A 27,712-nucleotide genomic window follows, 5' to 3' on the forward strand; every position below is an offset into this window, starting at 1 on the left:
CCGTCAATATTGTTTATGCCGTTTGAAATATCTTTCTATCACACTAAATTATAAATGGCATATTCCAAGAAGGTATATTACTACCACGAATCCCTATTATTCCGACAGATGTGACTGTTTAATACATACGGGTTCAATTTCTTATTAGATTGGCAATCGAAATGACAATACATAAGACCAAAGTACGTCTGTTTGTGGCTTAGATATTGGAAAACTCTATTTTCTCACACAGACACAATTTTACGAGACACGTTTTATCGCATGGTAAACCTTTCAGTTTGTTTGTGTTGGCTAAGGATGGATATACTATAAATACCATACACTTCATCGCAATAACAGACAAAAATTTCGGGCAGGTACAGTTAATAGGGTAGGAGAAAAAGACACCTATCGATAAAATTTCCTACCGACATATCTAGGATAGGGAATGTAGATCTGCAGAATACTTTATATGCTGGAATAGTACGTTGCCTCCTAGCATGCCGTTAAAGCCTTATCGCAGAAACTGCAGTAACAGGTCTGCAAACGCGAAACATTAAATGCACTATTTTACCGATAAAAAATTAAGCTGTAACAAGTGCATTAGTTTTCTTTAACTTCTATCTTGTTTTGTACCTTATTTTTATCTACCAGTAAGAGTTTCAGTCCCTAACCTAATTAATCAAAAAATATGTAAGCTTATAATCGAATTTCAGCATTTTCGATTCGATTTTTCTTGCAGAAAAATGGCTCAAGCGGAATGCGCATCATTGCTAAATGTGACCACTATGGTAAGGATTATGTCCTTTAATTTTTATTGATCTCGCAAAAGAGGAAACCTGTATATAACGATTTTGATATATCCCCATTTAATTTACATTGAAAATATATTTCGGCAAAAAGTTAAAGCTATGGTTGCCATGGCAACCAAAAGATAACAAAATTCTTATATCACCATTCACGTTCTATCCTAAAAATTTCAAACTGGTACTCTCAATAATAAAGGAGAAAATGAGACCTATCGATATTATTTCATTTCGATATATCTTACAAAGGAATCATTACTCATCAAAATATTTCACATGTGGGTATAGAACGTTGCTGTCTAAGTAAATTTAAAAAAAATTTATCCCCGTAACTATGTAAATAAGCCTGGTAAAGACGTATATAGAATGCACACTTTGATCGATAATAACTTCGTTTGTAATCACTTTATTCGCTTGATTTAACTTCTTTCTCATAGAGCACGTTAAATTAATTATTACATTTGATTTTCGTATTCATATGTTGGATAACAATAAAGTTATTAGCGAATAAAGCGTATCCAAGGAGATTGTTATCGATATAACTCTCACATTAATCGATCGCCTGGAATGGTTATCATTGCAAAAGCTGTCCTTTTTAATTATAGTATTACTCTGAAAATTTCATTCCTCTAACTTGAACAGTTGCCAAGTTATTCAAGATCGTGTGCTTCACAAAATTATGGCGACAATGATATTTCACGTGCAGGATATTTTTCGGAATTTTATTATGAATTAACCAAGAGGTTTATCGGAAAAACAGGGTGGATCGTGAGGGTTCAAAGTATCCTCCACGGTTTTTCACGTAGATTCCGAATTTTCATATGGCACATGTCTCCGAAATCCGAAATTGAATATTTGTCTCCTCGACAATGGAAAATCTAAAGTCGTTTATTCCTCGGAATTCTTTCGACAAATGAATATTCCAAGATAACAAAAAAATCAAGCAAAAAATCTAGTATCTTGCGTTTCAAGGAATTTGTCCTACAATTATTGCAAGGTGGTCAAATAAAATTCCAAAGATAGGCCCGTAAGAAAAGCATAGGAAATTTTCAAAAAATCATAAAAAATACTTTTTATCAAAATATCGCAATGACAATCACATTAAAAAATTGACCAAAAAATTTAGTTTTCGTCACAGGAATCTCATCTTCCTGAAACATCAACAAATACGCAATAATTGGGAAAAAGATTTAGTCCCATAAGGCTCCCATGTTAATTCAAGTCGATATATCTCAAAAACTAATAAACTTGTGTTAACGTGTGTTAACACGGCTAACTCGAGAAACTTCTCCTGTCCAAATAATTAAAGCACTTGGTTTGCCAATGTTTGGCATTCAAATTTCAGGATGCGCCGGAAACTCATAGCCAAGTCTATATAAACTTTTATATATTTTATTCAGTGTCAACTCATAATTTCCGGTTTAGTATTGGTTAAAAATAGTCAACTTTTAGAAATCACATTCATCGTTTCAGCCGTAAATACACCTTTAAATTTGAATTATGGGTGCCGCAAATTTTTTCGTACCTTGCGGTGTACAAAAAAATACAGAGAGAAAAGAATATTCATAAGCGAAGAAGAAGGAATATGTCGTGGAATATTTGAAAAAAAGATTTCGACTAAATGAAATCAAGCATGCAAAAAATATTCTGACGCGTTTTTCGCGAAGAATGTTTTCTCGAAATACCTAAGAAAGTGGAATCAAAGGTCGAGGACAGATGAGCATTTCAAAGAAACGTTCAAAAGCTAGTTGCAGAAGGAAATGAAATTCCCTCCAGAAGTATATCAATATCTCCCTCTCGCATCTAGTGAGTGCGAATGATTAACGTGTATGCACAGTCGGCGAATCTAGGCAGTGTATAAAAATAATCACTTATTAATCTCAATCGTCATATTTTTAAAAGTGGAGTTTTAATTCAGGATTTCATTTCAGACAAGATGAGATTACGTGTAAATATAAAATTATAATCAATAAGTAAGAAATATTGGACCCGTTTCCATAATTTTGAAAAATCTACGAACAAATCTTTTTTGTATGAAATGTAATTATTAATGTGATTTGCAATATTCACGACAGGTATCTATAAAGACTTGTTCATAGACTTACAGTAACATTAAAATCTCTATCCTGCGGCTATGAGATAAATAATGAAGCCTTCAGCCAGTATTGCATTGAAATAGCTGAGCTGTACATCGATTATGGTTGGTATTATATTCTGCTTATGGTACATAAAGTGCTGATACATGGGACAGCAATTTCCAAAGAATCCTTTCTTACAATTGAAGTTTTAACGGAGGAAGCATTGGAGGCCAGGAACATAGACATGAGGAAATTCCGAGTGCAACGTACAAGAAAATCCTCAATAATGTTAAATTATGAAGATATCTTTTGAAGCTCCTTTAAATAATTGAATCATACATTTTTATTACACCAGGAGTTGCAAGAAACGAAGTCAGCCTATCAGGTGAGGTGAAAATTTGCTAATTTTAACTGATATGCAGAGCGACAATGAGTCCGATGAGGTGATATCGGACGACGATTCTTTTAAAATTCGTTTTTTGTGATACATGAGAGCGATTTTATTGCAATTAGAACATTATTTTCCTCAATGTTCTTAATATCAGTCATTTTATTTCATCTAATGTGACTTATCAAATACATGGAAGCCAAAAAATAAGTGAGTGTGAGTATTTGTTTCCGATTTTGTTATCTCACCGACTATGCTGATGGTCGCGGGTTCGAATCTCACCAATTTCATGTCGTAAATTCTATAATGGGTTTTAAAAACAATTTGTACATATTTTGCCTTAAAATTATACTATTTTAAGCTCTCCATGAACACCAAGTTATCGCCAATCGCATTGACATCTTTATCGAGATTTTCTAAAAATTGTTTAAATAATAACAGCTCAAAAAATGCTAAAATGAAGAGATACCGTAAAAATAATGCCAAAATCAGATTCAAACGATCAAAATCAGTAAGCTTTTTTAAGGTTTCAGAGTACCACTTTTGTTGCTATTTTAGGTAAAATTACGAGGTTATTAATTTTGGCCAGCTTTTTTCGATTTGGGACCACTGTCGGTCATGGGTCTCGTGCTCCGTCTGCTTCCGCGGGTGATGACCTCAGGCGGGCGGCGGTCTCCGGGGAGAGGATCCTCTGGGATGGCGTGCGCGCTCCTCGCGGAGGGTGCGAGTGCGGCGCCGGTCCACCCGCAGTTTACGGGGCATCCGGCTGGATGAGGGGACGAAACGTCAGCGCCTAGCGGCAAAACCTCTGAGGATATGCTCGCTCGGGTTCGCACTTAGGCCGCCTTAACCGCGACCGCCTTCCACAGCCTCGGGCACGGCCTTTTATACCAAATCCTGGCCTCCCTCCGTCCAATGAGGGCGCTCCGCTTGGTCACGAGGTTTAGCGCGTTTAGCTGCGGGAGTGGCGAAATCACGTGGTGTGAGGGGAAGGCAGCCGGCTGGATTGGGGGCGCGTGTTTTAAAGTGGGTTTTGCCCATGTTATATTCCAGCACAACAAATACAATGCTTTTTGATTATAGACGCTAGTTCTTTCCACCACTAATGAGACACCTGAAAAATTGATGTTCAGCAGACCACTTAGGTCTACACTTGATCTCCTGAGACCAAATGTAGCCAGAAGCGTTCAGCTAAAACAGGATAACAAAGGAGTATTTTGGTGGTAAAAAGGGTAGCATTCTCTATCCAAATCAATCTGTGTTAGCGAGGGATTATCGTTCTGAAAACAAGTGGATCAAGTGTGTTGTTCTGGAACAATTGAGTAGCACTATGTTCTCTGTTATAGTCTAATAAGGGTTAATTTGGAACAGACACATTGATCTGCTAATTGCCCTAGACAGTAGTATTGTTATTAAGAGTCAGCAGCCCTCACATTCATTCATTCATTCACAAATCAGTCCTGATGGCCACAAGAGCATGTGTTAGCGAGGCATGCGTCCCTTATTGATTTCTTAGAGTCATTGCTTTTCTTATCGATTCGCTCCACAACTAATGAGTGCAATGTGAGTAACTTGTGATTTTTTTATATTTTGTCATCCAGGTGTGTTTTTCATGTGTCAGATATTAGTGTGGGGATCCAAATATTGTTCAAATTTTGAGGGGGGAGATATAATGTATAAAAAATAACTAAAATATCTCATTGGCTATCATTCGTGCCACTTCTTTGGGCATCAAGACCCGGAATGTAAAAGGTGGTATGGGGAACCGGCTTAGTCGAGGTCAGTCGATGTTTTCGTCCTACATAACGCAGTTCTCACTTATATCATTTTCCGATTCCACAATGCTCCATATGTTACAGTTAGAATTTCATTCCTACTTAAGTTGTCGAAAAGATGTGAATGCCATATAAGACTTGGTGCTTCCCAGGCGAACGATGTGGATGACTGATTCTCAAGATTCCCATCGGGATAGTTGTTCTATTGGAGCCGATATTTCAAACGCTACCTCTGCCTTCGTCCTGAGGGCGTTGTAGCTGGGTGAGGATTTGTCTGAATTTATATATCTTCTGGCCGTGCGTAGGGTCATTTCTGATTGGCCGTCGTCGATCTCGTCTTTTTTGTTTTCTTGTGACGTCTTAATGATCTTGTGCACTGATTTTCATGCTTGACTGCTTGCAGGGGCGGATACAGAAAAAACTCAAGGGGGGGGGCTGCTAAAGATATCTTGACCAACTTTTACTTTCAACGTAATAAAAAATGGAAATCAAGTGAAATTTAGAGTTTAAGAAAGCTTAATTTTAACTCATAATCCACGTACACTATGCCAATTATTGGTTATGAAAAGTTACAATTGTGGTTCTACACCTACCTTAAATAATGAAGTCTCTGCGCCTATTCTTCCTGGCAAATTCGGTAATTACATCGTCAATAGGGCAATCGATGTCAGGGTGAGTGTTCATCAGAGCTAAACCATTGAGTCGATCCTCCTTCATTGTCGTCCTCAGCCATGTCTTCGTACGCCGCAAAGTAGAAAAACTTCTCTCTACTGTAGAGATAGACACAGGTAGGCACGCAAATATTTTGTACAGCGTGTGCAAAGTGGGATAATCCGATGTAGGACAAACAGACAACGCTTGCACAACAGAATCAAGGTCATTTAAGGCGTTTATGCTCGTTTGCTTGTACTGAATAATATCTCCCATTAGTCTCTTTTTAATCACATAGGGTGATTCTTTTTAAAAAAACGGTAGATCAGTTAAGCACTGATTCAATTTGTAAATCAGATCATTACCGGTATGTTTCAGTAGTTGCGAGGGCAAAAGTATGTTAAATTTTAAATGATAAATATTTTCTTCAGCAAAACGTTCTTTCATATCAGTCGTAATATGGTCCAGCGTTGGAATAAACACAGTTCTTTTCCAATACGTCGTAGCATCATCATTATGATCGCAGTTTTCCCTGTGTCTTTGTCTACCTGCAAGACGAGGAACACTCATCTCTGCGTCTAACTCTTCCATAACTGGCTTCGCCTCTTCAACAATACTAGCAAAGTGGCTATCAGCATTAACTCTCATGCCGTCATACACCTTAAGCGTCGAATCTAATTTTGCTCTTGCCATGGCGACGTCCATGCTAGGATCTTGTAAGATTTTGCTGACTGGATATGTTATGCTCATAATATCACTCAATATAAACAGAGTAATAATAAACTCGCAATTAGAGAGAGCTTGTAGGAGAATATTAGCTTTAGCAGCTGTTGTTCTATCCCTCCAACACTGAATTTCTTTAAGAACTTTGCATACTGTTCCGAGGTAAGCTTCGAATTGTGTAACAGCATCATGTCGCTCAACCCATCTCGTTTGACAATGTGACTGCAGTGAGTGTTTTAGGTGTCTCTTCAATGTTGCGAACCGCTTGCTAGACGCTGTAAAGAACGATACCACTTCTTCAATAGTACCAAGTGAGTTTCTCACACTAGTAACTTGGCAACTGCGAGAGACAGCGAGGTTGAGCTGATGATTTCGACACGTTGCTACTTGGGCGTTGATAGCTTTCTTTTTTATTGTAGCCACAGCTCCTTTCAATTCCGACATGTTAACTGAGCAGCCATCACAACCTATACCCACACAGTTCTCCAGTGGTAGAGAAAGGCTTTCCATTCTTCTGAGAATCGTAGCACCCAATACTTCACCAGTAATGCTAGGCTCTTGACTCTCTTGAGGTTCATGGTCAATATTTATACTACAATCAACGTCTTTACGGATGTCAACGAAACCCAAAAATCTTTCGTGTAATTTGCCGTCACTATCGACATATCTTGCAGCTAAACACAATTGGGCGACGTGAGCTATGTCCGTAGTCTCATCGAAGATGACGCTGTAGTAACGAGAATCTTTGATTTCCTTCAGTATTCTCGATAACATCACCGTTTCACAGCATGAAATAAGTTCGTTACACGTTGTTTTACTGATGTAAGTGGCGTTCGCTTTAGCGGTATCAAGGTGATGTTTTAGTTGCAAGTCTCCAGCGTCAATTCTAAATCTTAGAAGAGCTCTAAAGTTGCCCTCGTTACTCACTATACTTTCGCAATCATTTCCTTCTTTTAACAGATTCCCATCATCTCTATGCCCTCGTAAAGGAATATTTTGCTTTCCGTGAAATATGATTGTTTTTACTATAGGTACAAGACGGTCTCTATTTTCTCTAATGATGTCCATTCTATGTCTTGACAATTGATTTATGACTTGAAGTTCGTGGTTGTCTCGTGTCGCCAAAAATAATTTTGCATTTGCTGACACTTCAACGTGATACTTCAGCCGAGAGTGGGTCTCAAGGTCACCATCTTTACCAGTAAGTTTGGCAAACTTTGTAAGTGGTTCAGTCACAAGTTTCTTGGCGATAATAGAGTTCTTTCCTCCAACCATTTTATTATTCACAAAAATTGAACACTTAATGCAAAATAGTCCCTTTTTAACTTGTGAGAGCACTAGCCATGGATACTGTTCAAAATGATTAAAGTGCACTTGCCTGCGTTCAACTCGTCCCCTTTTATTGTGCTCGGATGTAGGAAAGATGTAGCCTTTTTCAGGTTTCCTTGGAGCGGTGAGTAGCTGGTATTTTATATCATCACTTATATTTTCTGACGCTAACATATCCAAATAATTTCCTATATCCACGGGGTTGTAGGAATCAGGCGATGAACTTTGTTGTGGAAGTTTTAACGTCGTGCAGGACTCTGCCTGTACATTTAATGGCGTTTTTGGAGCTATATGGTGACCGTAATCTTCAGAGGTTTCTACTTTTCTTTTTCTTATTGCATAACGGTCCATTTTATTATATTTTTACGACGTAGCGTAGGTTAATTTGATGCCACTTATTCTCGAACAAACACTTTTTATTCGAACTGATAAATGCAACACTAATACACTCAATAATACCACTCACACGATAACACACCTTGTATTTCTAAAATCACTGACTAAGCACAAGACTGAATGAGGTCCGTGGTAATAGCCAACAATCGCAGCTGTTCACTTTTTATCACTTCCAAGTTATCGCGGCGATTGTAGCTTTCAACAGTAGAATATTCGCAACTTTTCTCGAACAAGTGCCAGACAGAATAAAGTATCGAGATCAATAGAATGGCGACGAATTTTCTCGAAGGTGAGCTATCTTTTTGCCAGACAGAAACTTGAAGTTTGATTGAAACGGAAATTCGTTGACGCAGACGCGCGCGCGATACAGACAGAAGTACAACTGTGCCTCGACTGACAATAAAAGTCGACTGATGAAAGAAACGAACGAATTATCACAAAGGGAATCAAGGTGACAGCACTAAATTAGGTGTAATGGCGAGGGAGGATCTGAGGATGAAGGGGGTGTTGGATGGGAGGCGTGAGAAAGTTCCTCTCGCTATCGAGTTACATGAGAGCAATAGGAAGTGGATATCTTTCAGAGCATCGCATTTCTCCGACCCTTTCCCACGACTCCCTTTCCAAGAAGCCGGCTGGTAGTATGAGTCACCTAGTGAGCTCTAGCATGATAAAAAATAACTTATCGCAGTTTATGTTGTACCTCGATAGATATATAAGATTCATTACATGCAGAAAATTTGAGAAATATTAAGTCCAAACACGACGCATTTCTGACCATATTTAAAGAAGTTATATGCATAAATTAGAAGTCCGGTGCTTTTAGTGCCTTTCCGTTTTATCATTCCTGAAATTGAAACTGAAAGTGATGGAAGACGGTAATGTACTTGGTAGTATTTTTCCTGCCCTTGAATAACCAATGCATTGTTAAAGAGAACGATTGCGTTGGAATTAAAATTTCCATTAAGTAATGAATCTGCACGGTTACAATTGGAATCAGGAAAAAACTATAAGGGCAAATCTGACTCATTCCACCAGCTATTCCACTAGCTCGTATATAACCTCAAACATAGCCGATATAATACCTCTCTTTAAATACTATAAGTAAGCCTATAACGATCGGAAACACAATATTCTCAAAATATTTTGATTTTTGACGGGTTTTTAGTAGAGATGTGCGAATAGTGTCCGCGAATACTCGAATACCTCGAATACTAGAAAGTATTCGATATTCGAGGTCTCGTATACTTATGCTAAAGATACTATCTCGAATTCCTGGAATATTTTGAATTTCGCATCATAAACTGTCGCACGCACGTCGTTGGTAGTTGCCTAGGAAAAATATAGAGAACTTTCGTCTTTTAGTGCATGCAGCGCCGTTTTAGGCAAGTTCACGAACTACATAAAATTCGCGGGTTAGAGCGATGAAAAGAGTTCGACGTGGGGAACCGAAATTGATCGGGTGAAAAAATTCGAAAATCCCAGGTGTCCCACATCAGGAGAACCTCAGTGCCGTGGGATAGCAACATTGGCGCATTTCCCACGATCCACTTTCCCCCTCCATTCAGCATTTGCCTCACCCACTGTGACGATTTCCTCTTCTCCAAAATAAAAAAAAAAAATCCCAGCTCACGCAGGGGTCCTATTACGAAGACCTAAGCTTCAAAAAAAATATCAAGTTACCGGAAAATAATAGAATCTCATTTCGCCCTTCCCTCTTTCCCCCACTGACCATTTTTCCCCGAATCTATCGTGGGATAGTAACATTGGCGTATTTCCCACGATCTGCTATCCCCCTCCATTCAGCATTCGCCTCACCCACTCTGAAAATTTCCTCTTCTCCGAAATAGAAAAAGGTCCCAGCTCGCGCAGGGATCGTATTTCGAAGACGGCTTCGAAAAAAATATTAAGTTTCACGAGAACAATAAAAATGTGTCTCACGTCCCGCCCCCTTTACTCACCCACTCACCCTTTTCTGCTTCCCTGCTCCGAAGTTCCCAATTTCTGGAGGTCAACTGCCGCATGAGTCATCTACTAGCCCAAAAGTTGTCTAACAATGACTTTCGGCAATTGATATTACAGTTTTATTGGATTGAATCATTAGTAACGTGCACGTAATTAAAAAAAGAATAAGACCAAACACGACATATTTCTGACTTTAAGTAAGCATTTTACACAAGAAAATAAATGTCGGAAAGACGAAGAAATACGACGGAGACTTAGCATTTTGGCGAAATGCCCAAATTGTTTCCATAAAATTTAAATATTACATTAATAAGCTAAATTCCTGTTTGAATCATTTAAAGAAATAACAATTACTCGCCAAAATCTTGGGTTTCCTGCTGCTTAGGTAACCTAGTCAAACATTCCCGCATTCATCGTTTAGTATTCGAAGTATTCGCAATTCGAGGTATTCGAATATTCGAGCAATTATTTCATACTTGAATTCGATATTCGAGTTCAAGAAATCTGCTATTCGACCCATCTCTTGCAAAAAGTGTTTGCGCTACATCGTATCTTACGATACCCAACAATGAGGAATTGAGGAATGTCCGTCATTTTTAATTTTTTGCAGGTGGATCGATTCAACCATTGAGAAAATGTTTACGATTTCTAACGCCAAATGCAGTATTCTTTGTACTTCAATGCTTAAAGGAATTCGGTTGGCTCCTATTGTGTCTGGGAGGGAGGAAAATTCGCTTCATAAAATACGGATATCACTCCTATGTCGTTTACTGCCATGCTCAAGCACGAGTTATTGACCGGCCGACCATCTCCATCTCATATCTCAAATTGGCCACCATATATTAGCTTTTTATTATCAGATTAGATTATACCTACTTTGATTCCTATTCCCTTAGACCATAAAAGCGCAAAGTCTACTAAACATAGTCACTACATAAACTACGTAGTTTATATTATCTAAGCCTCTTGCGATGTGCGTGGCGTGCGGCGCGTCGGCAATACAGGGGTCCCCCCAAGGGGGGGGCGCGCGCCCCCCGCGCCCCCCTTCTGTATCCGCCACTGACTGCTTGCGTATCCTGTGTCTCGGTTGAAGTTTTTCTCTGAAAACCTTATCTCAATAGCCTCCTTTGTCAGACGGTCCCAGTATCCGCTAGATTTGTAAGCAAGTTTTGCGTCGATAAAAACGATCCGGTTGTCCCGGCTGAGGCTATGTTCCGTGTCGGTTGACTTTTGAGGTTGGGCCAGTCTAACGCATGCCTTGCGTTCCTTGATCCGGGCCTCAATAGACTGGCCAGCATCTCCAATATACACCTCAAGAAGCACGCAGGGGATTTGGTATACTCCTGGGGTCTTCAGTACAAGATTGTCCTTGACTCTGGTTAGATGGGTCTTTAGCTACCGCGGTGGCTAAGATATTATCTCGATTTGATGTTTACCCAGAATCTTCTATATTATTCCGGATGTAGTAGATATGAATCGTAGACAATCACTCGTGATCGATTTCTCTTTATCTCCATTGGTCCTACTGAGAACAGCTAACCTGGAGGGCATTCTGCGAAAAAATCATCCACGTGTGGATACCAATTTTGAACAGGCAAAACTCCAGTTGTTCCAATGCATTGGAATACAACTGTATGTAAGCACGAAGAATTGATATCCAAGGCAATATTTGTCGATAGCCAGTGAGAGATTTGAAGTGTCTGTTAATGAGGTGATGGCACTAGTAATGGACATCATGTTACCTGTCGCTTAAATTAAACCATTTACTATTGATAAGGCATTTGCAGTAGGTGCCTGGTGATTGATTTTATGTATGATGCAATATACATAATTGTTTGGATTGATAACATGAGGCATGTTTTTGGCCTAGGTTACCCATGCACCAAGGATGACTACAAGTACTGGTTTCCGAGCAGTGAAGACGGGCCCAAGATGCCTTGCCTCCTGGGAAAGAAAGAAGTCTTCCTGCGGAGGTTATCTAATTCTACCTGTTACAATGGTCGAGATTTTGACCGCCCTGTCAAAACTGAAAATTGTGAATGTGATTCGGAAGATTTCCAGTGGTAAGCTCAGGCTGAGGTGTATTATCATCTGAATCCTCCGTTAATTATAAAACCAGAAATGTGACTCACTCACGTATATAAATTCCCAAACTATTCCAGAAGAGCTGGAGGGATTAAATTTTGGAAAGGTTGCGGACCAAAACTAATGTGGAGGCAGATTTCGAAAACCTAAGTTTTGCTTCGCCTGCCAATATTATAACGTTATAATGGCTGAAATTTTGTACTCTTTCAGAATGGGATTCTGAATTTTTCTCAACTACTCCAATGGTATGCATGTGAAATGTTTGGTTGTTGTTACATAATACGTTTATATACGTTTTCTTATAATTTTGCAATGTTTTTTTTGGTACGTCATTGCTAAAAAGCCGTCCGATTTGAAATTTAACGGTACACATTGTATTTTTTCCTTACTTTGTGCTGGTGTGGACGGAATTTTGTAACATCGACAGCAGGAAAAATTATCATATACGCCTATAATGCTCTCCACCGCATGCAAGAAACAGTTTTTCGCCACCTTAGGTTGTCTATATAAACATTAAACAATTGCTAAATGTTACCGAAAATTTCGATTTTCTAAAGATTAACACATCATTTAGTTGACTTATAGTTGACCTTTTAAGTCCTTTTAAATTTTCAAGAACATGAAACACTGGTTTTCCGGTAGGAAATGTAAACTTTATTATACTTATTGCATCAATCGTCTCGAAAAAAAAATTAAGTGGTGAACGTTTCGCACATTTTCTGGAGGGACATTTGGATTTTACTTTAATACTCCCTAACTTTTTGTGAGATATTGCGTATGGTTATTATTTTTTAAGAGAGCCAAAAAATGTGGCCTCATCTTCTTATAATTTTATAGAAGTTTTTTTTTTAACGAGTTTTGCAGTGAATAAGCCGTCCGAACCACTTTCAAAAGATTATCACGTGTTTTTATCAATATTGTCCACTGTGTGTGTGGGTAACATTTTTATTTTTCACCCTGGGTTACTGAGGTAAAAATTAAACAATCTTTAAATCTCAAAAAATAACATTTTCCTAATATCAACACAAATTGTTGTTGAACTATACGCGATAGAAATCCTTTAACATTTGTCAGTAAATGAGAGAGTATAAAATATTGTAAAAATTCAATGAACTAACCATTAAATACAATCAATCATTAACTCAGGAAAAAGTCTCTTGGTAACTGAAAGCCTTTTTGTTCTTCCTGGATATTTCCTTCATTTGCTGAGGATCTAGGATGATCGTATTCAAGCGGTGGTCGTGTAAAGTCTTACCACCCTACACAAGGGCAAAGGCTTGAATAAGTTATCTAATGAATTTCAGCACAGTTCATAATTTGTTAGCGTGGGTTCGTAAGTTTTTTTGATAATATACTATGGTTGTGCTCTACTAATCCAAATTAGCGTAGCATCTTTCCCTTACATTCCGAGCATCATCTTTCTGACCGCATTTTTTCCAAAATTTTAGAGTAAACATTTATTCAAATTATTTTATTTTATTCTCAAACCACCGGATACAGCTCTTATTGGCCATTTTACACCGAGGGGTTCAACAAATGTAACTAATAAACGTACACAAACAACCATGCCCTGGACCAGGGAAACCTACCCAGGCGGGACTCGAACCCGCGACCTCTCGTTTGGCAGGCGAGAACGTTACCCCGCTGCCACCGAGGCCGGCGATTACTTCGTATGGAATGATTTACAATTTTATGTAAGCCATTTCTGTATTTTTTATGACCCATTCCTTTAAAGTAGGAATTTTTGCTTTCAGTGACGATGGATTTGAACGTGATCTTGAGTTTCAACAGTGCATTAGGATCAAGTCCCTGAGCTTTGATCCATACGCTGTTCCGGCCTCCTGCCACCCGGGGCATATGTACAACAGGACTAAGGGCTACGTCAAAATTCCTGGGGATGGTTGTGAAGGAGGTTATGAAACACGTTTCCTGCCAGATCTTCTTCCATGCCCATTCAAGTAATCGAAAATGCATGTATGGTGTAAACTTATTTTTAGCTTGGATTTTCATTTTGTAGCCATTTCTTTGCAATGTTTTAGGGAGAGAAAGGAATTTATTCTTGCTGCACAAAGTGAGAAAATTGCACGTATTGGACTCGAAGACAGCAAACTTCAGTTCCTCCCTGTTGACAACCTTAAAAATGTGGTAGCCGTTGAATTTGACCTGAGAAACAATTGTGTATATTGGGCGGATATAAATGATGATGTTGTGCGAAAAACTGTGGCTGAAAAACCGTGGCTAGCCCCGGTATACTTAAATGATGATGTTATTGGAGTACGTATTCATAGCATTTGTATATTTCAGTATATGTTGATGCTGTTTTTCTATGTTTTAACTTGTATCTCAATTTTCAGAGGCAGTGCTTTTCAGATGGGAAGGAATTGCCTGAGACATTAGTGGTAAAAGATCTGTACTCCGTCGAAGGCATGGCTCTAGACTGGGTTAGCAACCTGCTCTTCTTTGTGGATGGAGAGAGAACCACGATTGAGGTGATCCAAATTGATACAAATAGGATCGGCAGAATGCGCAGGACAATCCTTAATTCCACCGTCCTCAGGAAACCTCGAGGGATTGCTGTGCATCCCATGCAAGGGTAACTACAATGCTGTGCTCAATCAAATGTGCTCTTTTGCTTCCTCTCTGTCTCCTTGACTGATTCAAATGGTCTCAGTGTAGTTTTGTTTTAACTGGTGTTGCTTTGGTGTCGAGTTGACAAAGTTGGCAAAGTTGACATAAGAGTCCTATTCGATACTGCGAACAGATTAAGACTTCAAAAACTATGTGAAGAAGTCTCAAAAACCGTTACGTATTAAGTAAATTGATAGATTGAAGGTTTTTCTTTATTATTGTCTCAATCTACTAAAATAACAGCAGTGCTTGATGATTTAGTAAAGAAACGAATACCTGAAAGCTCAAGCACTCGTTGGAACTTTAAAATCAAGAATTATGAGCACAATATTCAAACATAAAAATGAAATAGAAGAGTGCTTAAACAAAATAATTGATGATGACAGCAATTATTAATCCACTGTAAATAAAGCAGTTGGTTTGCATCACTTCATCAAAGACGACGATTTCAATTTTCGGTTAATTTTTTTGTAAAATTATGCCTCATTGTGACATTTTGTACAATGAACTACAACGCAGAACAATTGGTTGCCTAAAGGCCTTGAATTATGTAGACGAATTTAAGTTTGCTATCCAAACTATTAGAAACTCTTCAGAACTTGACTCCCAAAATACCCTAATACGACTTCAGAGGCCGAGCCGAGTTCGAAACGTGGACTATTTGAAGAGAGAGAGAGGAATTATGGTGGCTAAGGAAGTTTGCGATATAATTATGACGGGAATTGAGGATCACTTTGATAATTTGGACTATTTGTCTGTTCAAAAATTATTTCAGCCTATTTTGTTTCAAGAAAATACCTTGAGTTTTCCAGAACATGAACTTGATACCGTAGTTAAATTATTTAAACTAAACAAAGAGGAACTGAAACAAGAACTTCTATTTATATACAGCAGAAGAGATTTTTCAAAGGCAACCGGTTCTTTGCGGCTTCTTAATTTTATTTATGACAACAACCTAAATAAGTTAAACCACTCCAGATCATCGGCATCATACAAATGAAAACAGCAGAAAGTGAAAGATGTTTTTCAAATTTGAAACGAATAAGGACATTTAGTAGAAGCACGATTAAAGAAAATAGAATTTGTGTCCTTGCCGTGTGTTTAATCGAAAAGAAATTGTTGCCCGGCGCTGTTTTCAACGAACGTGTAATTAATCACTTTGCTGGACAAAAGGAAAGAAGGATTGACTTCTGCTACAAGCAATATAACTAAAGGCATGTAAATAGACTATTTAAGATTTTGTTAAAAATGTGTGAGAAATGTTTAAATATTGATTTAAATCATACTGTATTCAAGAAGCCACGACAACACAGCAATCATAGGTTACATCTGCAATAATAAAGCGCGCGCATTCTACTAGTATTTTTTGGCTAGTGGAGGTCAGTGACACTCTCCTCCCTCCTCAGCTTATAAGTGTCATTGCAAATACTGCAAAGATTTTACAAAAAACGCATCATGATTGCAAAACGAACAACAGAAGTATATTGCAGGCATATCCGATCGAAAAATGTGGGCGCTAAAACGTAAATTAACGTATTATCGTTTTTATTTGCAAAATATCCCAACAAATATATTTTTATTCTTCAAGATCATTGATCAGTACAATCGAGAGTCCGGACTAAGCCGATCCATATGACCGAGAGTCTACTGCATTTATTAATTATTAATCAAGCTTTATTAGGAAAACTAGGTATTTTTGTCGAAGAAACGGAACATATGGCATCACAAAATTTAATACCTAGATTGCCTGAAAAACTCAAAAATATACACAAAATATTAAAAACATTTGACCCCCCGGGTGGAGGGCGCCCCTCATGGCATTTGACTCATGAGCCGCCACTGATTGGAATATTTGTTTATTGTCCTTCTTTAAGTATGAATACCTATTTTATCATTCATTGAGCTCCGACCGTCATAAAGAGGAATTCTACCAACATATTTGATCTACATTCACTCATTTTGCAGCGGTGAGATTCAATATTTTGTTTCAAACACGTTCCTTCAGATATCAATTTTACAAGAGAAAGCTTTCTTTTCCCGATCAGAAGGTCTTTTTTCAAAATCCCCGAATGAAAAAGTGAAAGAGTGAGTTGCTGCCAGCGCGGGAGCCTTGCAGTTTTTTCTACTAGATATATCAATCCCTTTTCACAAGTATACTTTCTCAAAATGTCTAACCCTTCTTTATGGCCCAAGCTTGTAAAACCGTAGATTGTGAAATACAGTTCTATGAAAGGAGTGAAAAGCCAACGTGCATTACGTTCTCGGGTTATTCGATGGACGGGCGCCCCCCGCCACGAAGCCCGCAGCATGTCTCTGCATGAGTCATGTGGACTATTTGAAGATTGTTTATGAAATTAATGCCCATAAGTTTTTCCGAAATACTCGCTTTCTCCGAACTTCATAGCTTAGCTGCGACCATTTATATGGAAATTAAGAGTTGAAATTCAAACTCTGCTATTATTTATCGTAAGATATTCGATGTGGGAATTCACTCGATTAGTGGGCTTTATAATTCCTGATAATTTTATGTAAGTAGTCGTGAAAATGACAAGGAATCTGTTACAGGTACCCATTGAAAAATATTGAGAGAATAAATATTGATTTTCTAGTCGGATTGTAAAAATATTGTGCCATAATCCCTCCATTCACAGGTGATCTCATCAAGAATTTTTTCATGACTTATTCGTGATTCGTTGAAGATTAGTTGATTCTCTTTGTGATTTACAGTTAAAGAACTTATTAAAATGTTTCGAATCTTTTGCAATCACACAATTTATGAATTTGACTGGGGTTTTCTCATTACTTGACCCATTATTCAACAGTGCATCATTTCCACTGAAGGCAGCGCACGTTTTGAAAAAAATATTTTCCATATTTCAGTGTTGCCTACATCTTTAGGTACTTACTGATCTATTCACTGGAAATGTTTTTAATCCGGAATGCGTCTGGTCCGAAGCATTCTGGATTATTGTTCTTCTAATGTATTTTAAACATTTTATAATATACCATCATCAACATTTTATAAATGTGCAGTAATTAAATTCTGAAATTATCTTTTAAATACTCATCAAATAATAAGACCTTTCAATTAGCATATTCTTCAAAGTCTGTAATCAATTCACTTTTTATGACACTTTATTTACCTATCATGCAGTTGTGAATTTTCACTGCCATGGGAAAGGGAGATCTTTTAGTATCTTTGAATTAGTGAATAGGTATGTTGTACAGATTTTTCCTCCTCATTTTATAATCATGTCCTGTTTTATTATGAACGAATATGTTCTGATGCTGAAAAATGTACTTCAATATCTCATGCATATACGGTGGTTGCAGTACAGTATACTCTCGTTAGTACGAAGAACGTTATAACGAAGTTCTCCTTTTTACGAAGCAAATCGTTGGTCCGGACAAAAAGGCTAACCCAATCAATAGGAATAAAAACGTTGTAACGAAATTACGAATTTCTGTTCCCGTCCCGGGGGTTATAAAGTGACCTTAGTTAAGAAGTTCCTTGGATACGCAATGGAGTTGGAACTCGCACATTGGGCACAATCTGAACGCAGTGTCAATTAAATCCGTTGTGAAGTCGGTAACTGTTCAGCGTTTCGCCCTTTCCACCTTCCCGCCGACAGCGCATTTTTTTCGTCTCCGTCCGCGTCACACGTACAGCTAGATCGGTTCGTCACAATCGTGAGTAAACGCAAAATTGTAATGCAGAGTTTCATTCTGCAGGATAAATACACTTTTCGGTGCTTAGCGTAGGTTTATCAGCTTACAAACAAGCTCCCGGAAGGCATATTGTTCGTATGTCGAAGAATTACAATAGTTGTGCATAATTTAATATATCGTTTATTATACTCTGAAGCTATTCCGCAGTGCGCGTTTAAGTATGGGAGATTGAAGAGAGTAGGAATTTTGTCAAGCTATGCTTTTTTGCGATGATTCCTGAAAAAATCGCTGTTACGAAGTTTGTTAATGCGAATTTGCGGATTTCGCGATCCTATGAACTTCGATATAAAGAGGGTTTATTGTAAAACCAAAATGATAAATTGATGGAAACTAAAAAGTAAGAAATGTTTCCCTGAGCTCTGTTCCTCATGCATGCATTGGTAATCTCAGACGATGTAAAACTCCTATCTACTCATTTAGAATCTAGGTCCCTGTGACGTCAGGTGGAGTGGCATCGCATGGGCGCCAATCTGGCCTTTTTCAAACGAGGTTAAAATTGACTATTAACATTTGTTTAAACTGGGATTTCTAAAACCAAATAATTTGTATATTATAAATACACTAATGGTGGGTAATGAATAGCAATCAATGCCTTTCGTTTTCTTTGATGATGGAATGTACCCTTTTATCTCAACATTTGGCATGTAGCTCAATGTGAATTAAAGAAATTTTCACAGTTTATATGTGATAGTCATTTCCTCTCACAATATGGGTGAAGTAGCACTCGATTATCTTCACCCGATGACGGCATTTTGGTATATTTTCGGATGTGTTTTACATGACTGTTGGTGCATACATATCTACAAGGAGGATGAGTAGTTATGTATCTTTATCCTCATTCTCCTTAGACTTTCCACCTTTGCCTCTCTCATGTGAAGTCTTTGTTCTCCAGCTATGTTTTCTGGACGGACTGGTATCCGGGTGACGCTAGCGTGAGCAGAGCCAACTTGGACGGCAGTGATGTTCGCAAGTTATTCACTGTGCCCCTGGTGGAGTGGCCCAATGGCATAACAATTGATCACATTGCAGAGCGCATTTACTGGGTCGATGCTCATAAGGACTACATCGGTTCTTCTGACTTAGATGGCAAAATGTTCAGAAAAGTGATTTCCAATGATGTTAGTGTATTTTTTGTTTGGTAGTGCTTAAAATTCATGGCAATGATGGTAACTTTAAGGTGTATGCTCTCCAAATCAGAGATGAATCTGTTACGCTTTCCTAAGCTGGTACAAGACCCCTGTCATACACAGTCACTGTGCCAATCAATTGCCAAAGTTGAGCAATATTCTTCTATGCTGGGCTGGCTCTAGAATGGAGTAGTTTATTATCTCATGTTAAGTCATGATCTCAACCATTATTGCCTGAACTATCCCTGCACCGAATTTTGTGGCAGGAGTTAATATATAAGCTTTGGTATTGCTCTGTGAACAGAATTAGGAAAAATTGATAGGCAGTCGAGTCAGTTAATAAGCTTCCTTTTTATGAGGTGAAAAGAATTGGTACAGTACTACCTCATCTCAAGCGTATTTACAGAGAATGTTTTTTAAAATAACATCTGGAGGTTACTGGATGTAAAAGAGATTAGCTTGATATCATCATCTTCATATGCATCGCAGGAGTCTCTAAATTTTAAACAGTTGCTTTTACTGTTCATCTCTTTTGCATATATTTACAATTCACTTCCTTTTATCATTCCATCTGAACAAGGGACATGGAAATGAGATGATATATGTGTTAGCATTTGAAAATCAGCCAGCTTGTGAGATTGACGGTGATTTAGTGGCGGATCTAGGATACGGACCACAGGGGGCTAAATTGGATACCCAAGATTGGGGTCTATTGCCCCAAAGCCCCTCTCTGGATGTAACATTGGATTGTAACATACCATAAGCATGTAAATAGGCCTTAAATTTAGAGATATTCAGTATTTCAATTCGTTACAGTAGGTTAATGTATCGGAAAATATAACTAAATACATTATGCTAAGTGGCACCTTAAAAAAATTCGATTTTATCTAGTGTGTGTTTCGACCCAATGGAGGGGGGCTATAGCTCCATCTATGGGGCGGTCTATAGCCCTCCCAATAGATCCTCAACTGCGGTGATTGCACTCTGGGGATTATCGCATATGCAAAGGTACTTTTTTGAAATATAGGAAACTGGTGAGAATACCAAGGCAATATATTCCTGTGTTTCAAAATGCTCAATTAGCATACTAATTAATTTTCAACCGCAGTTGAGGTGAATGACCTAAATAGCATAGTATTTTATATTTTACCTTCCTGGTGAAAAGTAGCTTGAACAGTGTATGGCGTATCTTTCATTAGTACGTTTCGTTTCTTCAAGTAGTTTCATTTGAAAGGATGAGTCAGGGGTGCCCCTTTCTCATTCAGGTTTAAATGGGATGTACTTTTTCCCCCTTGCTGTCTATCGAAATTTAGGCCTTATAGTTTCCTCTATCCTTGTTTCCACAGCGTCGAGTGTCCCATCCTTTTGCTGTTGCTGTGTTCAAGGATAACCTGTATTGGGACGATTTGCATCAGCGTGCCATCTACATGGCCGACAAGGACTTGGGCATTGGCATCACGGCCATTGCTGAGAATTTGACTGCTTTCGACCTCAAGGTGTGTATCAAGGCATAGCATATTCTTCGAGTGCTAGGTAAGTATTAATTTTTAATTCATAAAGGGATTCCTATGACTCTATTTTGCACTTTAACTCTCTCTTATCGAACATCTGCGTGACTTTTATCACAATAAAAAAAATATCCTGTCAATAATTATATATTTTGTTTAATTAATTTTGATTTCTTGAATTCAAAGTTTGTTGTAAAAGAATCTTTACTTTGTGTATTCTAATTTTTTTTTCGGCAATGATTTCAAGGCATTATCTCTTTTTGAAAGTTTACACTTGTTTCGTTGTCCTGTTATTTATAATTACATAGCTATTCCTGTTTGTACTGCTCTACGAATGAGTTCTGGCTTAAAATATTACAAAATGTGGTATCATAGCCACTGCCTCGCGTCTAACACGGTGTGAAATTATCAGTTATCTCATTATTTTGAACATTGTCCCACTTGTTCTAAAAAATCTGTCACATTTTTTTAAAGAAGCCAGGAAGCTTCAAAGTTGTTGTCTCTAATGTGTCTAAAGCAGAGCATATAAACCAGCTTCCTTCAGCTGTCATGGTTATTTTTTGTATCTCGCCTCTGTACATGTGTACCCTGTGAATATCCTGTCCCACGGTTTTTCCTAAAAAGCTTCTTTAATAGTGATCATGCTTCTTGCATTCGAGAATAATGGCATCTTCAACAGTAATGGGCTTAGTTAGTGGTATTTAGTGTATGACTTTATTGAACTATTTATTTTAATAAATCATTCAATGAGGTTGCGTACGATCGAGGGCAATGAAGGTATGAAAATGTTACAAAATAGAAATTTTATCATACATGAATCAACCATCCCACAGTTTAACTGTTATGTCTGTGCGTTGGAATAGCACATTATGCGTTCGATGCCACAAGATTTATTTACATCATAATACACAAGAAATAACCGTCATGAGCCAGGGCTGTATCCTGCTAGCCGAAAGTTCGTTAGCAACTGTCCTGAACTATCACTTAATCCTGCCGGACAGGCTGCTATACATAAATGAACAACAAAAAAACATCTCGCGAAGCATACAATGCAACTCCTACCCCTTTCAGTTATGCTCAAACAAAAAATATTAAAAAATAATATACATGACTTATCACTCGTATTTAGCAGTAAATTAAACATCATATCACTAAATCAATTACGGCAGTAACTCAGAAAAAAATCAATTATAATACACGTGAATTATCGTTTGCAATTAACAGTAAATCCAATCTCACAACACTAAATCACACAAAATCAATTCATTTACTCCGTTCCTCCCTTTTACACGTGTCACTAATTCCAGACTTAAACCACCAGTAAGCCATTATTACAATGCGCATTCCTCCAAGTAACTTGGCACTTTCGTGATTCTAGAGGAAACCCTCACATTGCCCTGTAATTGTCTATGTGGGCATTGGGCCATCACCTGGCCTGGGTCCCACATAGCAGAAGTTTGGTTAGAGTGCTCTTGGGGTGCTTCCCCTGTAGCGGAACAAGAGGCATCACCAACTCCAGTCGTTGGAGAACCCTTGAAAGCAGCACTTGCATGGAAGTCGTACTACCAGTCATCACTATCCAGGAAAATTGCAGAATCTCCTAAGCTCCATCTTCCTCTGATAACTGCGGAATTCCATATTCGCAATATAGCATCCCCAACTTCAGCCAAAATAGGATCTCTGTAAGTAGTTGAGGCATTACCCTCACTTGTGAGAGGAAATCGTACAGCAGTGCCGTCTGCAATAGATGAATACCAGCTGGTTTGGGTACAGCGGTTACAGCAACACCTGCTGACTTAATGGGAAACCGGCTGAAAATATTTGCATTGCCATGCTGTCTTCCAGGGCAATGAGTCAATTTGCAATTGTAATTACTCAATAGTAACACGCAATGCAGCATGCGTGGAGTGAATACATCTAATTTTTTTTTCTTTCCCTGCTGGAATTTTCGAAGGAGAAGTTTGTGATAAGTAAGAATTTCAAAACATAGTCCCACCAAATGCTGCTTAAATTTTTTCTTCAATATAATTTATAAAGCCTCCTTATCAATTTATGCATAGTTCCTTTCGCTTCCCATGAGTACCCTGGAGGCAAAAGGAATGGGATTCTCAAGGTAATCATCTCAAACCTGAGATAAGAGAGCATCAACTCCATAGGGTGAAGTATAACATAGTAGTACCAGAGGTAATTTGGGATCGTAGCACTTTATCACTGTACCCGAGGGCATAACTTTCTTTATGTATCTCACACACTCTTTTTATCAATCAGTCCAGCTCCGTCCTAGTGCTGCAGTGGGATCTTAGCACTTAAACACTGTGCCCGATGACATAACCTTCTCTATGTACCTCACGCCCTCCTCTTCTCATTCATTCCAGTATAATCATTAATAAGCCATGGATAACCTTGTAATCCTGTCAAAATTGTAGGAGAGGCAGCATTTAAAAGGGAGATTAAATTCTCCTAAATCGGTTGAATACCCTTTTCTGACAGGGAATAGCCCATGAAGTCCAGAGCCCTGATATTTGCGAGTTTCTAATTTTGGCATGAATCGTGAATCTTACTCTACCCAACACTAATTTCACACGTGCCCACAACAAATATTTAGAAGGTGCATGGCACAGTATATCATCAATATACACTTAGACTCCTTCCAAACCTGCATGGATTGTTTCCATTATGCCTTGAAAACAGCTGCTGCAGAACATAATCGTGGTGGTGATCTTGACATACGAAACAAGCCCTTAAGCATATTTAACGTTAGCATTTTTGAAGAATCCTCATCAACACCTACTTGCAGATATGCTTCAGATAAGTCAATTTTGTGAATAAAATTCCTACAGACAATTAACTCAGCATTTCATCAACGGTTGGCAGGGGAAAATGTTTCACATGCATGCAGTATGGACGGTGGTAATATAGTCCCCACAAATTCTTATTGAGCCATCCCCATTTACTACATTCAATGTGGGCGTTGCCCATTCTGAGTCATTCACTGGCATTAAAATTTTTTCCTTCACCATTTTATCTATCTCTTCACTTACTATTTGCTGTCAGGACGAATGGAACTGGACTGCTCCTCCTATATACAGGTTTGAAAGCAGGTTTTAGGACAACTTGCGCAAGCCGGCATAGTTTCCCAGGCTAGGTATTACGATGTCTCTGAATGCCTCCTCCTACTGCGGTATCTGCATCGGATTCAGTGCGTGGATTCCTTCAATGTGATCCCCAAGTGTGGAAACTAATTTCTGTTATCAGGCAGATTGCTAGTGAATGGATGGCTTTTCGTCGATGTCAATGCTGTCGGTCCTTCCTCTCTCTCAAATTTGCAAGAAAATATTACTACATCCCATCCTTGTCGCCAATGTTATGTCTGTGGGTTGGAATAACACATTCTGCGTCGGACGCGACAGGATTTGATACCTACTTCACAATACACAAGAAATAACGGTCGCAAGCCAGGGCTGCATCCTACTAGCCCGGAAGTTTCTTACCAAGTGTCCTGAACTGCCACTTACTCCTACTGGACAGGCTCTCATACCCAATGAACATTTAAAAAATCCCGAGAAGCACACATGACAGTTAACTTCAATGAATACCATTAAGAAAATTATCATACGGACCTCTCTGTTCATCGAGCCTTGAATTTCTAGACCACTCTGCTGACCATGCTTAACTTTTCAAGTTCCTTAATTCCCTTAGAATTTGTGCCGAAACTCATGGTATTAAATATCATTGCCCGCATCAATAGGGATGCAGAAACCTGTATAGTATGATTGTCTGTACAGTGCCCTGGGAATTTATATATTTTTTCGATTGTTCCTTGTCCGCTACCTAACATTTACGATAATTGCTTGGATTAAACATATATTTGATTTTAGCGAATTTTCTTCGCAGAAATGACAGCTATGATGATCAATCCAATGTTACTCTTAAGTAGTACTAGCTGTCCCAGCGAACTTCGTTCCGCCTAAAAATCAATGAACAGTTTAGTTACAACATTTATAAATAAAGAGCCGCTTATCGTTTTTAATCATATATGATTTATAATAATAAAATAAGGATACAAATTAAATAAAACTATTAAAATTAGTAGCAAAATTGCCTGTCGTGAAGACATTTCCTTTATTGAATACGCTTCACAACGCTCAATAACCAAGAAATCAATGCGAACTGCAATGCGTAAGTTTAAGGAAAAAGTACTCGGTGAATTACTCGAAGAAAATCCGATATCCTTATGGTCGTACGCGAGAGAGCTTTAGGGAAAACATTCAACCGTAGATTCATTATTTGATAAAGATGGTAAACTTGTCACCGAAACTATTGACAAAGCTAACACTTTCAATTCCCACTTCGAATGTGTATACACTACTGACGATACTCAATTCAATTTAGACATCCCATATACTGAAGAATCGATGGAAGAAATATTTATACATCGCGATTGGATAACTAAACAACTACAGTCGATTAGGAATAGTAAATCTCCGGGTCTGGAGGGAATACCCTCGCGTGTCCTCATGGAGTTAGCTCCATAGATCGCACCTTACTTAGAGATCATATTCAAGAAGTCACTCTCCGAAGGGCAGTTACCGCTAGACCAGAAATTTGCAAGCGTTACACTCATATTCAAAAAGGGGAACAGACATGACCCAGGCAACTACTGTTCGATTTCATTAAATCGATTATGGGCAAGATATTTGAACGTGAGTAATATTATGACTTTCTTGGACGTACCTAACTTCCTCCATGACTGTCATCACGGATTCCGAAAAGGTAGATCATGCGAAACACAGCTCGCGCTCTTTCTTCACGACATTATAAAATCTGGTGAATCGAAAAGACAAGTTGACGCACTATTTCTAGATTTTATGAAACCTTTCGACACTGTACCCCACAACAAACATTTATACAAATTACAGTCATGCGGATTAAACGAATCAGTTGTAAACTGGATACGCGACTTTCTCAGAGATCGTAAACAAAAAGTAGTTCTTGACGGAATTAGCTCTGATGTTGTAAAAGTTACATCGGGTGTTCCACAAAGAAGCGTAATTGGGCCCCCTGTTGTTCATTATATACATTAATGACCTCTGCTCCCGTATTAGCAGTAAAATACGTTTATTTGCTGACGACGCTGTCATCTATCGCGAAATTAGTGATCACTCTGACTATGAAATTCTATCATCGGACTTAAACAACGTTCATTAGTGGAGCCAAGAGTGGGGGCTTGAATGTAATCTGAGCAAATGCATGGCGGTACATTTCTTGCGGAATTCGTCCAACTCTAACCATGTTTATGCAGTGGATGGTATTAACATAAAGGCAACAGGCGAAGTCAAGTACCTGGGAGTCACGATAACCTCGAACCTCACGTGGGGAACACATATATAGAATATTTGCGGCATAGCCCTGAAGAAATTAGAATTCGTCAAGCGTATTGTGGGAAGATTTTCGGATGAGAAAGTAAAAGAAAGGTGCTATTTCGCTCTCGTCCGACCGCACCTTGAATATGCAGCGAGCGTATGGGATCCGGTGCTGAAAGACTTAATCCGCGAACTGAATAAAATACAAAGGAAGGCTGCGCGTTTCGTCAAAAACTGCTACGGGCGTACAGACAGTGTTACCCAGATGTTAAGCGAATTAGGCTGGGAGCCGTTGGAGACTCGGAGGCTGCGCGCTAGGCTTACATTGCTTGAACATTTGAGAATGGATATCTTTAAGAGCAACACAGAGAAAATAATACTAGAGCCATACTTTATTTCCAGGTCCGATAGAAGCTATAAATTAAGAGAGATGTTTTGCCGAACGGATAGATACGGGAATTCGTTTTTCCTCTTTATAATAAAGGACTTTAATAAACACTAGTCCCAACCTCGTTAGAGCCCTTAATTTTTTTAACAGTATACGGCTGGTGTCCTAAGACCCCCTGCCATAAGCCTTTTACGCGGCTTGCGGGGTATTATGTAGATGTAGATGAAAGCTACCGGCTGAGCACGGAGCACCAATAGATTATGCCTTTTTGGATCACTCATTTATCATACGAGGGCTTAACTGAAGCCAGCCAATGGTGGGGTGAGAAAGAAATTGCCTTTGAGGATAGTTTTAGGAAATATAAAAAACGAAAAATGTCACCAAGAAAAGTGTCACCGGCAGACTTTCTGAGAAAATAAGTCAGAATCTTGAGATTCCTAGTGAAGTACTAAAGGCATTAATTTTACAAAGAGTTTATATTCGAGTGAAATACCTATATGAGCTGTTGCTTTTTGGAAAAGCTCAAAGAAGGAAACATTAAAAAAAATGAAGAAGGTGACTATGTAAAAAAATGCCAGAAATATTTGTGAAAACACTTATGTTCCGAGTTATCATTTCTCAGCTGATGTGGACCTAGATTTTCTGCATACCCCTATAAGGTGTTTGTCTAATGTTAACGGTTAATTTCATGCTTCTTATGAATCCTTTGGCCAATGGTCATTACACTACAATATGCTTTCCGAAGTTAATAAAAAAGTGGGAATATTTTGGGCAAGAGCAAATCAATAATCGTAACA

At 38.4% G+C, this 27,712-nt stretch overlaps 1 protein-coding gene across 1 annotated transcript in view; it reads left to right on the plus strand.

The window, feature by feature from the left end:
- The window catches only part of LOC124153241 (sortilin-related receptor-like), a 161,762-nt gene that overhangs the window by 15,402 nt on the left and 118,648 nt on the right, over positions 1-27,712 (plus strand). Inside the window, exons 9-14 of the mRNA XM_046526340.1 lie at positions 11,958-12,150; positions 13,927-14,130; positions 14,212-14,446; positions 14,527-14,765; positions 19,422-19,647; positions 21,003-21,152. Coding sequence (XP_046382296.1) covers positions 11,958-12,150; positions 13,927-14,130; positions 14,212-14,446; positions 14,527-14,765; positions 19,422-19,647; positions 21,003-21,152 — 1,247 coding nt within the window. The remainder of the gene's footprint in view (positions 1-11,957; positions 12,151-13,926; positions 14,131-14,211; positions 14,447-14,526; positions 14,766-19,421; positions 19,648-21,002; positions 21,153-27,712) is intronic.

The sequence above is a fragment of the Ischnura elegans genome, chromosome 2, assembly GCF_921293095.1.
Source record: "Ischnura elegans chromosome 2, ioIscEleg1.1, whole genome shotgun sequence".
Lineage (NCBI taxonomy): Eukaryota > Metazoa > Arthropoda > Insecta > Odonata > Coenagrionidae > Ischnura > Ischnura elegans.